The 15,058-nt window shown below is 50.3% G+C and overlaps 1 protein-coding gene across 3 annotated transcripts in view; it reads right to left on the bottom strand.

Annotated features, from left to right (window-relative positions):
• MARCHF2 (membrane associated ring-CH-type finger 2) overlaps positions 1-15,058 on the bottom strand; it is an 87,816-nt gene that overhangs the window by 13,851 nt on the left and 58,907 nt on the right. For all 3 annotated transcript variants that reach the window (XM_039515667.1, XM_039515668.1, XM_039515669.1), the window contains one exon: positions 1,648-1,857. In XM_039515667.1, the coding sequence (XP_039371601.1) occupies positions 1,648-1,857 (210 nt within the window). The remainder of the gene's footprint in view (positions 1-1,647; positions 1,858-15,058) is intronic.

Genomic DNA, 15,058 nt, shown 5'->3' with positions numbered 1-15,058 from the left:
GGAGCCTTGGCCGTACCTGCGCAGTCCGGTGCCGAGGAGGTGCTTCTGTTCAAAGAGTGACCAGCGCTCGGTGCCGAAGGCTGAGGGGTGAGAGCCGCCTCCATGAGGAGCTGCTTTAGCCTAATGTCCCGCTCCTTTTTTGTTCTTGGCTTAAAAGCCTTGCAAATGCAGCACTTAGCTGTCAGGTGCGACTCCCCGAGGCACTTCAGACAGGAGCTGTGCGGGTCTCTTGTCAGCATCGGCCTGCGGCAGGCCGAGCACGGTTTGAAACCCGGTGAACCGGGCATGGGCCCCAGCACCACGTGCGGGAAAGGGGCTATTCCCCAAACCCCTCTTAACTATTATTATACTAAATATACTATAAAGTAATAAACTAAAGTGAATTATATAAAAAGTTTTTAACTATATACACAACAAGGAACGAGAGAACTACGAGTAGCTAGGGAAGTGGAGGTCAGCTAAGCCGCGCTCCATTGTTCTAACGACCGACACGGGCGGTAAGAAGGAACTGAGGGGCGGATGGGGCGGCCGGGGTATATATCTGGTGCCATAGCGGCGCCACTCCAGGGGGCGCCCAGCCGACCCACCGAGTGTTGCTAGGGTAAAAATCTTCCGACGAACGTGCACGCGGCGCGCGCACACCCTAATTGGAATCGATATGAGCAAGCACTCGAAGAAGAACTTCTAGCACTGGTGCATGTGGCGAGCGCACACACCTACAGTGGAATGGACATGAGCAATCACTCGAAGAAGGAAGGACTTCTCTGCTACAAGAGACTTACTGTTACAATTTCTCAAGTGAGAAGAGGAGGGCAGGTCTCCTCCAGCTTGGCTGGAGTCTGACTTTTAAACAGACCACTTTGTGGCCCCTGGCCATTTTCTCAGAGCTTTTAAGAAATCCTTTTGATAGCTTCCTATTGGAATTTCAGTGACCCCAGCTGATCTCCAAGAGGAGTCCCACAAACCATTCTATACGCTTGTGCTCCTTTTCCCTCTTCGCCATAACAGTGCTGCTCTTAGACAGAGCCTGACTATACCTCACTGCTATATTTTACACAGCCTTTGACCAGGCTGACAGGAGTGCAGATTCCTATGCTCTTATGGTGTCTCAGACAGTATTTTATTCACAGTATTGTTTTTACCATAGTGCCAAGATTCAGGGATTTTTATTTGAAAACAGGAAGACAAAGAACAGCTGGGCTTCTTACTCCTCTCCCCATGCTTGCTAACCACACCGGTCCCCATGCTAATGTCAGGCTTGGTCTGTCCACTTCTACATCCCACACTGCACACACTGCACTAAAAGGGCATGTTGCCCTAATGTCCATCTGCAGACGTTCCTGATGATGTGCAGTGAGTTAGCATGCACGGGCAGAAACTCATTGTCAAGTGTCATTGACCTCAGCAGATTACATTTTAAAATGTTATTTATTTGTATTTAATGGGAACAGCCAACGATGTGCCTCTTGGTTTGGACTAAGGGCTGGGCAGCTATGGAGGAACTGCAGACACAGCCATGACTGAGCTCTGGGAACACAAACTATCCTCCTGGGATACTCTGCTTTGAATTCCCGTAACTGAGAAACACCTTTAAATGTAACAGGGCCCTGGGCTCAGGCACTGGGTGGCATTTTGCTGTTCACTCACCAGTGTCCAAAGGACGTAGATAGTAAAAAGTGCAATAGTAAGTGCTATCAGTCCAATGGCTTCCAGCCGGCTGTTGAACTGCAAGTGATCCTGGGCACCACGAAGACACAGCCAGCCCGAGATTGCTGCCAGGGGAGTAATGAACAGAAAACACACCATGTCACAGAAGAGGGTCCTCTTCTCATTACGAGGGCCAGGATCCTTCAGCCACTACAGGAAGAAGAGGAAAGAGGTGATTAGGCAGTGGCACACAAGAGCTAATGCATGTGTGGGAGCGAAATAGGAATAGTGTGTTCGGCTTCTCATTATTTGCATCCTATAAATGCACCTGGTGCTTTATAACAATAACCCACAAGGCCTCATAAAAACTGGTTAAAAATGCAGAGCATGTTTTTTTTTTAACACTAACCAAGCATATGGGAAGTGCTAACACATCTGCATGTGCAGAGGGGAACACCTGACTAAGCGCTCAAAGCAGAGTGCTGCTCTCCAAACAGCAGCAAAGGGCAGGCTGCTGCTGGCAGACAAGGCCCCTTAGACATTGAGTGCCGATCTTTCTAAGCGATGTTTACTGGAATCTTACAATGCAAATGAGATAGCATCTTCTTGCCTGACAGTTTGTGCAGGATTTATTGCTTTCTCTCTTGTATTAAGAGGTTTTGTTTTAGGCCTGCAATCCAGTCTAGCTGGCTCTGGGACCTGGGCAGGGAGCTGAGAGGAAGCAGGAGTTCCTGTTCACTCTGCCAGCAGGAGACATTTCTTTCACTGAATTAGAGAGCAAATACATCTCCAAAGGTGCTGAATCTGAGTGATATCAAACATGCCACAACAGTCAAATCAGAGTAGAGCTGGTTAGAACATTTCTGACAAACCCACGGACAGTCTGATTTTGCTGAAGGTTGGATGGAATTCAGGCCGGGCTCTGATGGAAGCCTGCCTGGTTTACTGCCAACTTGCCCTGCATGGTGGGCTTTTGGGGACCCTTGGCTCCCAGGTCCACAGCCCAGCAGCCGGACAGCCCGGAAGTGGGGCGCCATTCCCATCTGGAGAATCTAAACATTTTGGGGTTTTGTTCCTAATTAAACCAAATTTCGAAATCCTCTGTGAAATGGAATTGCCTTTCTCCATCAGCTCTAAAACTGAGAGATCGTCAAGCCTTCGCTGCAGTCCATTGCCCCTGCCGATGCTTACCCAGACCCTTCTGTCTAGGGGATGATTAACTCCAAATAAGATATTCTCGATGCCGCCTCTGAGGCGAGGACAGCAAACTGGGGGGTGGAGGGAAGGGGAGAATCCCTGCTGAATTAACTAAGTAGGAAACCAGGATGAGAAGGAAAAAAAAACAAAAAAAATCCCCATCACGCAGGATGTGGACTGAAAGCCTCTTGCCTGAACAGGGCAGGCTGGCTGCTGAGTGTCAGAAAACCAAGTACAGTCAGGGGAAGGCGACTCAGACCCACCTTCTCTTACAGCGCAGCCTGTGTCAAAAGCTCTGACTCAGCTGTAAAATGACCCTGTTTACTAGGGAAAGCTTCCCCCCAAGGGACTCGACTACTCTTTCCCCCGGTCTCAGCCCAGCCACATAGGCTGGGGAAGGGATTTTGCTATTTGCACAGATAAACTTGTGGGCAAAGGAGCTGAAATCTTTGTTTCACCCTGACAAAGCTCAAAGTCAATGTAATTTCCATTGTGTGAGGAGCCATTGGCAACCGCATTGCACAACCGTCCCGAAGACACCGTCAAAGCAAGGGCTACAGGCCACGAGACACTCACCAGACAGACACTCTTTGCCAGGACACTCTCCCTTCTTTACAGACTTGCTCCCTTCCTCCCTCTGTGCATTTGGTGATGCAGTGATCCCCCCGCAATGAACCCTTGTTCTGTGTTACGAGAATGAGTCTGCATAAATGTTCTCTTTCTGCTGTACCAATCCAAAGGTAGGAAGCTGTTTTAGTAAGAACCCAGCTCTTTCCCTCCCTCCAGACAGAGGATGCTGACACCTCATTATTTGTTTCTTCCAGAATGGTCTTGATTTAGTAAAAGTGCTGGGTAATTTTTATGCTGGACACCAAGTTTTACAACAGGAGTTGCTCTCCTCCGAGGATTATACTATATTTAACCTTCTTTAAAGAAAAAAAGAAAAGAAAAGGAAGGAAGGAATCTGTAGGTGCTAGCGTTAGCCAAGGTTTCTATGGTGAGGTGTAATGCAGACCAAGCTTTTGGATTCCTGCTTGGTCCATGCTCCAGAACTGTTGGGTTTCTTCTCATTCAAAAATTATTAAACAAACAACAAAATGAGACCAAACCAACAGACAGAGCACCACAGTCCCGGGAAGGGAAGACATGCCAAAAGAGCCAGTGGCCATCCAGGCATAAGAACCGTAACAGAGAGGATTGTAGTGGGGTGAGTTCCATGGTAGGGTCACTGGGAATAAGAGAGTCCCAAAAAGCAGTTATGCTGTGGGTGACTGTATAATTAAACACTGCAGGGTAATGGCAGCTTAAGCGAACATAATCTCTGTCTCAGTGGGAGCTCCTTCCGCAATGGATTCCCTGGATACCCACTGCTGCAGAGGCAGACTGAGGCGACAGCGCAGTGGTCAGGCACCCCACATGTACAGGCTAAGGACATTGCAAACAGGGCTGGTGATTTGCTAAGAGAAGGGGAAATGAGAGTGGAATTAATATAACAGAGCCACTTAAACCAACAGCGATTTAGAGAAGTGGTTTGTACTAATCCATTGATGTCTCCCTGTTCTTCAGAAGTGGTTTAAGAGGATTATGGCTCAATAGCCCACTCCTCACCCTGTCCATCACCATCACCCTGCAGGCCATCCCTCCACCGCTACTCCCTCCACCTGGGCACTGCTTGGCCAGGCCCCGGCAGTGACGCTCTCACTCTTCCCTCTTCCTGGAGTATTTTGTTGCTCACCACGCTACAGAAAGTGGGATCCTGCTCATTGCCCTCCCCTTTCACAGTGTGCTTCCCTGGGCCATACTGCAGCCACTGGCTTCCTTCAACACATTCCTTCACTGAGTGGCACCAAGCAATGCTCCAAGCCCCATTCCTATCATGTGGGGCTTGGTATTCCACTAGAGGAGACTGCAGTTTTGTTTCGATTCCAGCTGAAGGCATTTCCGCCTACTGGGGAGGGAGTAGCCGTGCTGCAGGCGGAGTACTCCAGCAGTGAGAGGGAGGGGACAGAGAGCTGTGGCTCACTGCTATCGCGGCCCAGAGCAGTGGCACAGCTGCTCCAAGACGGCAGAACAAGGCAAGGCCTGCTGCTGGGGCTCTGCTATCTGACCAATGCCAGTGCCCAAGAGACGTGCCAGGACCCCTCCAACCAGCCCTCCCCTAACTTGGCAGCACATGGATGTCTGATGGCCTGCAGGGTGGTGGTGATGGTGATAGACAGGGTGAGGAGTGGGCTATTGAGCCATAATCCTCTTAAACCACTTCTGAAGAACAGGGAGACATCAATGAATTAGTGCAAACCACTTCCCTAAGCCGCTGTCGGTTTAAGTGGCTCTGTTGTATTAATTCCACTCTCATTTCCCCTTCTCTTAGCAAATCACCAGCCCTGTTTGCAATGTCCTCAGCCTGTACACGTGGGGTGCCTGACCGCTGCGCTGTCGCCTCAGTCTGCCTCTGCAGCAGTGGGTACCCAGGGAATCCATTGCGGAAGGAGCTCCCATTGGAAACACGGGTTACACTAGAGATGCTAGGTAGGGTGGGGACAGGCTGTGAAGGGCACTGAATGTGAAGACAGGCAGTTTATGTTTGATGTGATAGAGAAGGGGAAGCCAATGGACGGATGCAAAAGGAGGAGAGACATGGCCAAAGCATCGGTCTAGGAGTATGATCTTTGCAGCAGCATTCTGAAAGATATGAATGAGGCAAGAATGCATTTGTCAAGGCCAGAGAAAAAGATGTTGCAATAGTCGAGATCACAGGGTATGTCTATAGAGCAAAGAAAAGCCAGAGACTGGCCCATGACAGCCGACTTGGGTGTGCGGGGCTGTCTCATTGCTGTGTAGCCTTAGACACAACTAGGGTGACCAGATGTCCCAATTTTATAAGGACAGTCCCGATTTTGGGGTCTTTTTCTTACAGAGGCTCCTATTACCTTCCAACCCATCCAGATTTTTCACACTTGCTGTCTGGTCACCCTAACCACAATGGTCATCTAGTCTAAACCCCTTCTGAGATGCAGGATTTCTTGTGTCTAAATCATCCAACGCAGATGACTATCCAGCCTCCTTTTGAAAACTGCCAGTGAAGGAGTGTCCACAGCCTCCCGAGGAGTCTGTTCCATTGCCCTACTGTTCCTACAGTTAGGAAGCTTTCCCTGAGATTTAACTAAATCTGCTCGGCTGTAGTTTGAACCTGTTCCCTCTTGTCCTGCCCTGTGGGGCAAAAGAGAACGTTTCTCCATCTTTTCTATGGCAGCCTTTCAAATATTTGAAGACCGCTACCTTGTCCCCCGTCAATTTTCTCTTTTCCAAATTAAACATACCCACTTCCTTCAGCCTTTGCTCATATGGCTGCATTCCATCCCTTTGATCATCTTTGTAGCTCACCTCTGGATCCTTTCCAGTTTCTCCACATCCTTTCTATACATTGGTGACCAAAATTGGACACATACTCCAGCTGAAGCCTAACCAGCACTGAGTAGAGCAGTACTATCACCTCCCGTGACTTTCATGCTATGCCTCTGTTCATGCAACCTAAAATTGCATTTATTTATTTTTTTTGCAACAGCATCAAACTACTGATTCATGCTGCTGCCAAGTCAGTTATCCCCACTCTGTATTGGTGTATTTGTTTTTTCTTCTCTAAGGGTAGCACCTTACATTTGTCTTTGTTGAATTTCATTTTGTTGTCTACAGCTCAGTTCTCCAATTTATCAAGAACCCTCTGAATTTTAGATCTATCCTCCAAAGTGCTGGCAGCCCTGCCCAGCTTTGTGTCATCTGCAAACTTGATCAGGGTGCTTTCTGTTCCTACAGCCAGGTCTTTAATAAAGATGTTAAACAACATCAGACTCAGAACAGATCCCTGTAGAACCGCACTTGAGACCTCCCTCCAATCTGCCATCATTCCATTAATAGTTACTCTTTGTTTGCAATTTTTTAACCACCTAATGGTTGTTCTGCCAAGCTGGCATTTCTCCAGCTTACCTATCAGAACGTCATGGGGGACTGTGTCAAAAGCCTTGCTGCAGCCCCCATTCTCCAAACCAGCTACCCTGTCAAGGAAGGAAATCAAGCTGGTTTAGCATGATTTGTTCTTGGTAAATCCATACTGGCTGCTAGTGTTACCCCCTTCATCTGCCAGGTATTCACAGATTGGAAGTTTTATACATTGCTCTGGTACCGGGTTTCTCAAACTGTGGGTCAGGACCCCAAAGTGGATCGTGATCCCATTTTAATGGGGTCACCAACGCTGGTGTTAGACTTGCTGGAGCCCGGGCCCCACCGCCCGGGGCTGAAGCCAAAGCCTAACCCCACTGCCTGGGGCTGACGCCTGAGGGCTCCAGCTCTGGGAACGGGGGCTAAGGTTACACCCCCCCTGCCCAGGGCAGAAGCCCTTGGGCTTTAGCTTTGGCCCCCTCCCCCACCCAGGGCACCAGGGCTGGGGTGGGCTTGGGTCTCCCCTCCTGGGCTCATGCAGTAATTTCTGTTGTCAGAAGGGGGTTCATGGTGCAAGGAAGTTTGAGAATTGCTGCTCTAGTAGCTTCAAAGTCAGGCTGACTGGTCTATAAGGCCCTGGCTCTTCCTTTCCCCCCTTGTTAAAGATCGGCGCTGTCAGCCCTCCTCCAGTCTTCCAAGGCCTCTTGGAAGGGCTCAGGCTGCAGGCTGAGCTCTTGGACCCTTCCATCCCACAAAACCTAGAGCCCGCGTTGGCTAGCACAAGCCAGCTGTGGGTGTCTAGGTGCTGTGTAGACTTACCCCAAGATGCTGAGAGTTTGGGTCAGAGTTTAAGCTTTGTGGATGGAGGGGAAAGGTCAGTGCTACTGGAACAGGGAAGGGCTGGAGGGCAGGGAGGGGCTTGGCCCATCCACTTTTCACCAGGGTGGACATTGCCTCCTTCCCCTCCTCTTCCCCGCCAGACCGCACCCCCGGCCAGGCCAGCAGCTGGTGGAGCCCAGCCTGGGAGCCTGGGCAGTTGTGGGAGTCGCAGGGACACCTTATTTGGGGTAGGGTCTAAATCAGCCCCCTCCCCAAGTCCCTGCCTCCCAGGCTCCCTGCCCAGCCTTGGGCAGGTGCAGGTGGAGGATCCAGACGCTGACTCCCCACAGCTGACTGCACAGCTCTTATCCCGACCCAGTTTCAGCCGAGGGGCAGGGCCTCAGAGCTGCAGCCAGGCCATGGTAAGAGCCACACAGGCAGCTGTGGGGAGCTGCAGGAGACCCTCCACCTGGCCATGGTGTGGGGGGTCCGAGCAGCCTCCCCAGCCCATGTCCCCACCGTGGGCAGGTGGAGGGTCCACACCGCAGCCCCCTATAGCTGCCCGCGTGGCTCTTACTATGGCTGGGCTGTGGCTCCAAGGCCCTGGCCACCAGCCAGAGCTGGGTTGGGGTAAGAGCTGTGGGGAGCCTGTGTTCCTCCACCTGGGTAGGGAGCCTGCTTTTGGCCCCATCCTGGACAGGCTCCTCATCTTCTCTCGGCTTCCAGGTTGGCTGGGGGCAGGGCCTTGGGGAAGGGGCAGGGGTGGGACCACAGGGGGTGGCCCCTTGATCCCCCTGCTTTTGGGAAGGCTCTGCCACCCTTGGGAAAGGCTGTATCTTAGAGATGTTATGAAGAAAGAATCAGCAAAGTTTAGACATAACCTGGGTGTGAGGATCTAGAGAGAGGTCTGAGTCAAAGATGACACCCAGGTTGAGTGACAGGCAGGATGGTGGGTTTTTAACAACGATCAAGAAAGGAGAGACTGGGGAGTGGTGGGGAGATTAGACGCTCTGTTTTAGCCATGTTGAGCTTGAATGATGGCTAGACATTCAGGAGGTCTCAGTGACAGACTGAGATTTGAGTTTGGACAGAAGGAGACAGGTCTCATGTAGAGAGGTAGATTTGCATATCATCAGCATAGAGATGGTAACTAAATTTGTATTGGTGGATGAGATTGTCCAGAGATAAGGTGTAAAGAGAAGGGGACCAAGGACAGAGCCCTGTAGAATCCCCCCTAGAAAGTTGTTGTTGATGGTGGTGAGGAGGAGATTCACAGATTGCAAGGCCAGAAGGGACCACTATGATCATCTAGTCTAACCTCTTGTACAGCACAGGCCAGAAAACTTCATCTTGATTTAAAAATGGGTAGTAATGGAGGATCCACCATGATCTTTGGCAGGTTGTTCCAATGGTTAATTACTCTGTTAAAAATCCTTAAAAGGGTCTTTCAGAGGACACACCGAAGGAGCAGCGAGAGGCAGGAGGAGAATTAGGAGAGGACAGAGTCACAGAAGCCATGTGAAAACAAGATTTCAAGAAGAGGAGCATGGCTGACGGTGTCATAGTCAGCGGCCAGGTCAAGGAGGAGAAGGATGAAGTACTGGTTCTGAACTTCAGCTTGGAAGTGATCATCAGAGATTTTGGTAAGAGCTATTTCAGTGGAATAAATTGGAGAGGAATTGGAAGAGAGGCAACAATTGTCAAGTGTGTTCAAAGGGCTTAGAGATGAAAGGGAGAAGGAAGATGGGGAAGTAAGTAAGGTCAAGCGAGAGATGTTTTGTTTTGTTTTTTGGGAGAGACTAAAGCATGCTTGTATTGTGAGGGGAAGAGGCAGAGGAGAGAGAGAGAGGCCCAGGAGGAGAGTAAGGGAGTGGATGAGAATGGGTGCAAGGATGATCAGGAGATGGGATGGGAGAGGTCACTGGGGCACGTGGAGGGGATAGAGGAGGACAGTAGACAAGAAACATCGGCATCTGTGGAGGACGACAGAGTTGTAGGACAGGAAGGTCACATTGTATTTTGTTAATTTTCTCTTGGAAGAAGTCAGCAAGAACTGGAAAGGAACATGGCAGAGAACCAGAGGAGGCTGCTGCAGTGTTTCCAAACCTGACTGGAAGCTACTGACATTAAAAAGAAAATAAGAGAATGTAAAATCCTCCACCTGTTGTTACAGTTCCAGGACAGCGCTCCCACTTGGCCGCTCCTCAGACTGCTGTGAGGGGATTCAGCTGCTGGATCCTTGGGTGTTTTAAGCTTTCAGAGTTTCAGCAGAGTCCAGGTACTGCCCCTGTCTTGAGGTCCCTAGGCACAATTGGTGTGCAGAACCTCTCTCTAGCACCCCCTCCAGAGAACTGTGCCAAGTGACCCATTGCCCAGCCCTGGGACAGTGATGAGCCTTCAGACACCCCTCCCCCCCCCCCCCCCGCCATAGTTTAAACACACTGTCTTCCAGAATTTCAGCCATGTGGGTATTTTGGGCAGACAGTTCATGTCTTTAAGGGGCACATGGCAGGTATAATGCATGAAATGCACAGCCACTCTGCACAGGATTCTAATACTGTCCTTTAATCACATGAGAAATACACTGATCTGTACAGAAATAAACTGCACACATTTCTCGGCCTCCTTTTCCTCACCACTCCAGAACATTCGTTGGGCTGGGGTCAGAGTCGTCTGGGGCATCCAGGATCCTCTGCTGCAGTGCATGGCTTGTGTTTTCAAACATGGAGCCTTCTCTCCCCAGCCCACCTTCTCTGACCCTGGCTGATCTGTCCCCTTCCTCTCTCCTGCCCAAAACTCCCTGCATGGCTCTGTCTTCCCTCTCTGATTCCTTTATAAACCTCTGCTTGGTCACCTTTGTCTGCTTTGTTTGGGAGCTGTCCACTGATGTCAGCCCCCAGCAGACAAGCAGCAGGAAGTGGCTTCTCCCTGAATAGGAGGCTGCTGGGTTCTAAGGACCTTGTTTGACCAGTTTGATTTGGGAGTGCTTTGTTCCAGCTGGGCCTGACTGTTATAAAAAGGCAGTCAGCTGCGAACCAGCTGAGCAGCGAACAGCAGAGAGGCAAACAGAAGGAGTTTGCCTGGGAGTTCGCCTGGAGAGAGCCTACCAACGCCCCCCTCTCACAGGTTTCTCTGAGTAGCTTCTGCCACAAGTAAGGAAGCTCTTAGAAGGAAGAGACTATGGATGCTGAGCGATCTGCCGTTGTGACCTGCACAGGATGCCCCATGTTTGTCTTCCTTCCACAGAATAGAAGCGACTTTGTCTGTACAAAGTGCAAGCTGATCTCAGTCTTGGAAGAGAAGATTCAAGGTCTGGAGAAACGAACAACAACCCTGCGTTCCATAAAAGAAAATGAGGATTTCCTGGATAGACGTCAGGATCAGCTCCAGCGGGCACAATGTTCTGAAGATTCAGAGCAGGCTACGCAGCGGGGACAGAAGGCCAGCGAGGATAATTGGCGGCATGTGACTTCCAGAAGGGGAAAGAGTACCAGAAACATCCATGTACCAGAAACACAGATGCAGGTGAGCAACTGTTTTCATGTTCTCTCCGCAGGTACTAGTGCAGAGAGTGGAGTGGATGATGCACCTGAGGGAACAGAGCAGAAGGAGACTCCACTGATTGGAAGGCATGAGATGCACTGTCCTAGGGATGGGGGTTCCACGACCACCACTCCCAAGAGGAGGAGGAGGAGGAGGGTGGTGGTGGTCGGGGACTCTCTCCTCAGGGGGACTGAGTCATCTATCTGCTGCCCTGACCGGGAAAACTGACAGGTGTGCTGCTTGCCAGGGGCTAGGATTCACGATGTGACGGAGAGACTGCCGAGACTCATCAAGCCCTCGGATCGCTACCCCTTCCTGCTTCTCCACGTGGGCACCAATGATACTGCCGAGAATGACCTTGAGCGTATCACTGCAGACTACGTGGCTCTGGGAAGAAGGATAAAGGAGTTTGAGGCGCAAGTGGTGTTCTCGTCTATCCTCCCTATGGCAGGAAAAGGCCAGCGTAGAGACCGTCGAATCGTGGAAATCAACGAATGGCTACGCAGATGGTGTCGGAGAGAAGAGTTTGGATTCTTTGACCATGGGATGGTCTTCCAAGAAGAAGGATTGCTACGCAGAGACGGGCTCCACCTCACGAAGAGAGGGAAGAGCATCTTTGCAAGCAGGCTGGCTAACCTAGTGAGGAGAGCTTTAAACTAGGTTCACTGGGGGAAGGAGACCAAATCCCCGAGGTAAGTGGGGAAGTGGGATTCCAGGAGGAAGCACAAGCAGGAGACTGCAAGAGGGGAGGACTCCTGTCTCAGACCGAGAAAGCGGGACAATCAGCGAGTTATCAAGTGCCTATACACAAATGCAAGAAGCATTGGGAACAAGCAGGGAGAACTAGAAGTCCTGGCACAGTCAAGGAATTATGATGTAATTGGAATAACAGAGACTTGGTGGGATAACTCACATGATTGGAGTACTGTCATGGATGGATATAAACTGTTCAGGAAGGATAGGCAGGGCAGAAAAGGTGGGGGAGTTGCGTTGTATGTAAGAGAGCAGTATGACTGCTCAGAGCTCCAGTATGAAACTGCAGAAAAACCTGAGAGTCTCTGGATTAAATTTAGAAGTATGAACAACAAGGGTAATGTCATGGTGGGAGTCTGCTACAGACCACCGGACCAGGGGGATGAGGTGGACGAGGCTTTCTTCCAGCAGCTAACAGAAGTTGCTAGATCGCAGGCCCTGGTTCTCATGGGTGACTTTAATCACCCCAATATCTGCTGGGAGAGCAATACAGCACTGCACAGGCAATCCAGGAAGTTTCTGGAAAGTGTAGGGGACAATTTCCTGGTGCAAGTGCTGGAGGAACCAACTAGGGGAAAAGCTCTTCTTGACCTGCTGCTCACAAACAGGGAAGAAATAGTAGAGGAAGCAATAGTGGATGGGAACCTGGGAGGCAGTGACCATGAGATGGTTGAGTTCAGGATCCTGATACAAGGAAGAAAGGAGAGCAGTAGAACAGAGACCCTGGACTTCAGAAAAGCAGACTTCGACTCCCTCAGGGAACTGATGGGCAAGGTCCCCTGGGAGAATAACATGACAGGGAAAGGAGTCGAGGAAAGCTGGCCGTATTTTAAAGAAACCTTATTGAGGTTGCAGGAACAATCCATCCCGTTGTGTAGAAAGAAAAGTAAATATGGCAGGCAACCAGCTTGGCTCAACAGTGAAATCCTTGCTCGTCTTAAACACAAAAAAACAGCTTATAAGAAGTGGAAGATTGGACAAATAACCAGGGAGGAGTATAAAAGTATTGCTCAGGCATGCAGGAGTGAAATTAGGAAGGCCAAATCACACTTGGAGTTGCAGCTAGCCGGAGATGTTAGGAGTAACAAGAAGGGTTTCTTCAGGTATGTTAGCAACAAGAAGAAAGTCAAGGAAAGTGTGGGCCCCTTGCTGAATGAGGGAGGGAACCTAGTGACAGAGGATGTGGAGAAAGCTAGTGTACTCAATGCTTTTTTTGCCTCTGTCTTCACAGACAAGGTCAGCTCCCAGACAGCTGCACTCTGCAGCACGGTATGGGGAGGAGGTGACCAGCTCTCTGTGGAGAAAGAAGTAGTTCGGGACTATTTAGAAAAGCTGGACGAGCACAAGTCCATGGGGCCGGATGCACTGCATCCGAGGGTGCTAAAGGAGTTGGCCGATGAGATTGCAGAGCCATTGGCCATTATCTTTGAAAAATCATGGCGATCGGGGGAGGTCCCGGATGACTGGAAAAAGGCTAATGTAGTGCCCATCTTTAAAAAAGGGAAGAAGGAAGATCCAGGGAACTACAGGCCAGTCAGTCTCACCTCAGTCCCTGGAAAAATCATGGAACAGGTCCTCAAGGAATCAATTCTGAACCACTTAAAGGAGGGGAAAGTGATCAGGAACAGTCAGCATGGATTCACCAAGGGCAAGTCATGCCTGACTAATCTAATTGCCTTCTATGATGAGATAACCAGCTCTGTGGATGAGGGGAAAGCAGTGGATGTGCTATTTCTGGACTTTAGCAAAGCTTTTGATACAGTCTCCCACAGTATTCTTGCCAGCAAGTTAAATAAGTATGGGCTGGATGAATGGACGGTAAGGTGGATTGAAAACTGGCTAGATGGTCAGGCTCAACGGGTAGTGATCAATGGTTCCATGTCTAGTTGGCAGCCGGTATCAAGTGGAGTGCCCCAAGGGTTGGTGCTGGGGCCGGTTTTATTCAATATCTTCATTAACGATCTGGAGGATGGTGTGGACTGCACCCTTAGCAAGTTTGCAGATGACACTAAACTGGGAGGAGTGGTTGATACGCTGGACGGTAGGGCTAGGAAACAGAGGGACCTAGACAAATTAGAGGATTGGGCCAAAAGAAATATGATGAGGTTCAACAAGGACAAGTGCAGAGTCCTGCACTTAGGACGGAAGAATCCCATGCACTGCTACAGACTAGGGACCGAATGGCTGGGCAGCAGTTCTGCAGAAAAGGACCTAGGGGTTACGGTGGACAAAAAGCTGAATATGAGTCAACAGTGTGCCCTTGTTGCCAAGAAGGCTAATGGCATTTTGGGTTGTATAAGTAGGGGCATTGCCAGCAGATCGAGGGATGTGATCATTCCCCTCTACTCAGCACTGGTGAGGCCTCATTTGGAGTACTGTGTCCAGTTTTGGGCCCCACACTACAAGAAGGATGTGGATAAATTGGAGAGAGTCCAGCGGAGGGCAACAAAAATGATTAGGGGGCTGGAGCACATGACTTATGAGGAGAGGCTGAGGGAACTGAGATTGTTTAGCCTGCAGAAGAGAAGAATGAGGGGGGATTTGATAGCTGCTTTCAACTACCTGAAAGGGGGTTCCAAAGAGGATGGATCTAGACTGTTCTCAGTGGTAGAAGATGACAGAACAAGGAGTAATGGTCTCAAGTTGCAGAGGGGGAGGTTTAGGTTGGATATTAGGAAAAACTTTTTCACTAGTAGGGTGGTGAAGCACTGGAATGGGTTACCTAGGGAGGTGGTGGAATCTCCTTCCTTAGGAGTTTTTAAGGTCAAGCTCTACAAAGCCCTGGCTGGGATGATTTAGTTGGGTTTGGTCCCACTTTGAGCAGGCGGTTGGACTAGAAGACCTCCTGAGGTCCCTTCCAACCCTGAGGTTCTATGTTTCTATGACCTACCACTGTGCCTGGTCTGAGGTAGGACTGCCTAAAGCAGGGGTGGGCAAACTATGGCCCCCATGACTGCATCTGGCCCTTGAGCTCCTGCCGGGAAGCAGGGTCGGGGGTTTGCTCCACGAGGCTCCTGGAAGCAGCGGCACATCCCCCCTCCAGCTCCTACACGTACGGGCAGCCAGGGGTGTCTCCACGCTGCTCCTGCCCCTAGCGCTGCCCCTGCAGCTCCTATTGACCAGCGAATGGGGCCAATGGGAGCTGCAGGGGTGGCGTCTGCAG

The sequence above is a fragment of the Mauremys reevesii genome, linkage group 26 (genome assembly GCF_016161935.1).
Source record: "Mauremys reevesii isolate NIE-2019 linkage group 26, ASM1616193v1, whole genome shotgun sequence".
NCBI lineage: Eukaryota > Metazoa > Chordata > Testudines > Geoemydidae > Mauremys > Mauremys reevesii.
Note: the sequence above shows the minus strand (reverse complement) of the source record. Positions and strands in the feature narration are given on the sequence as shown.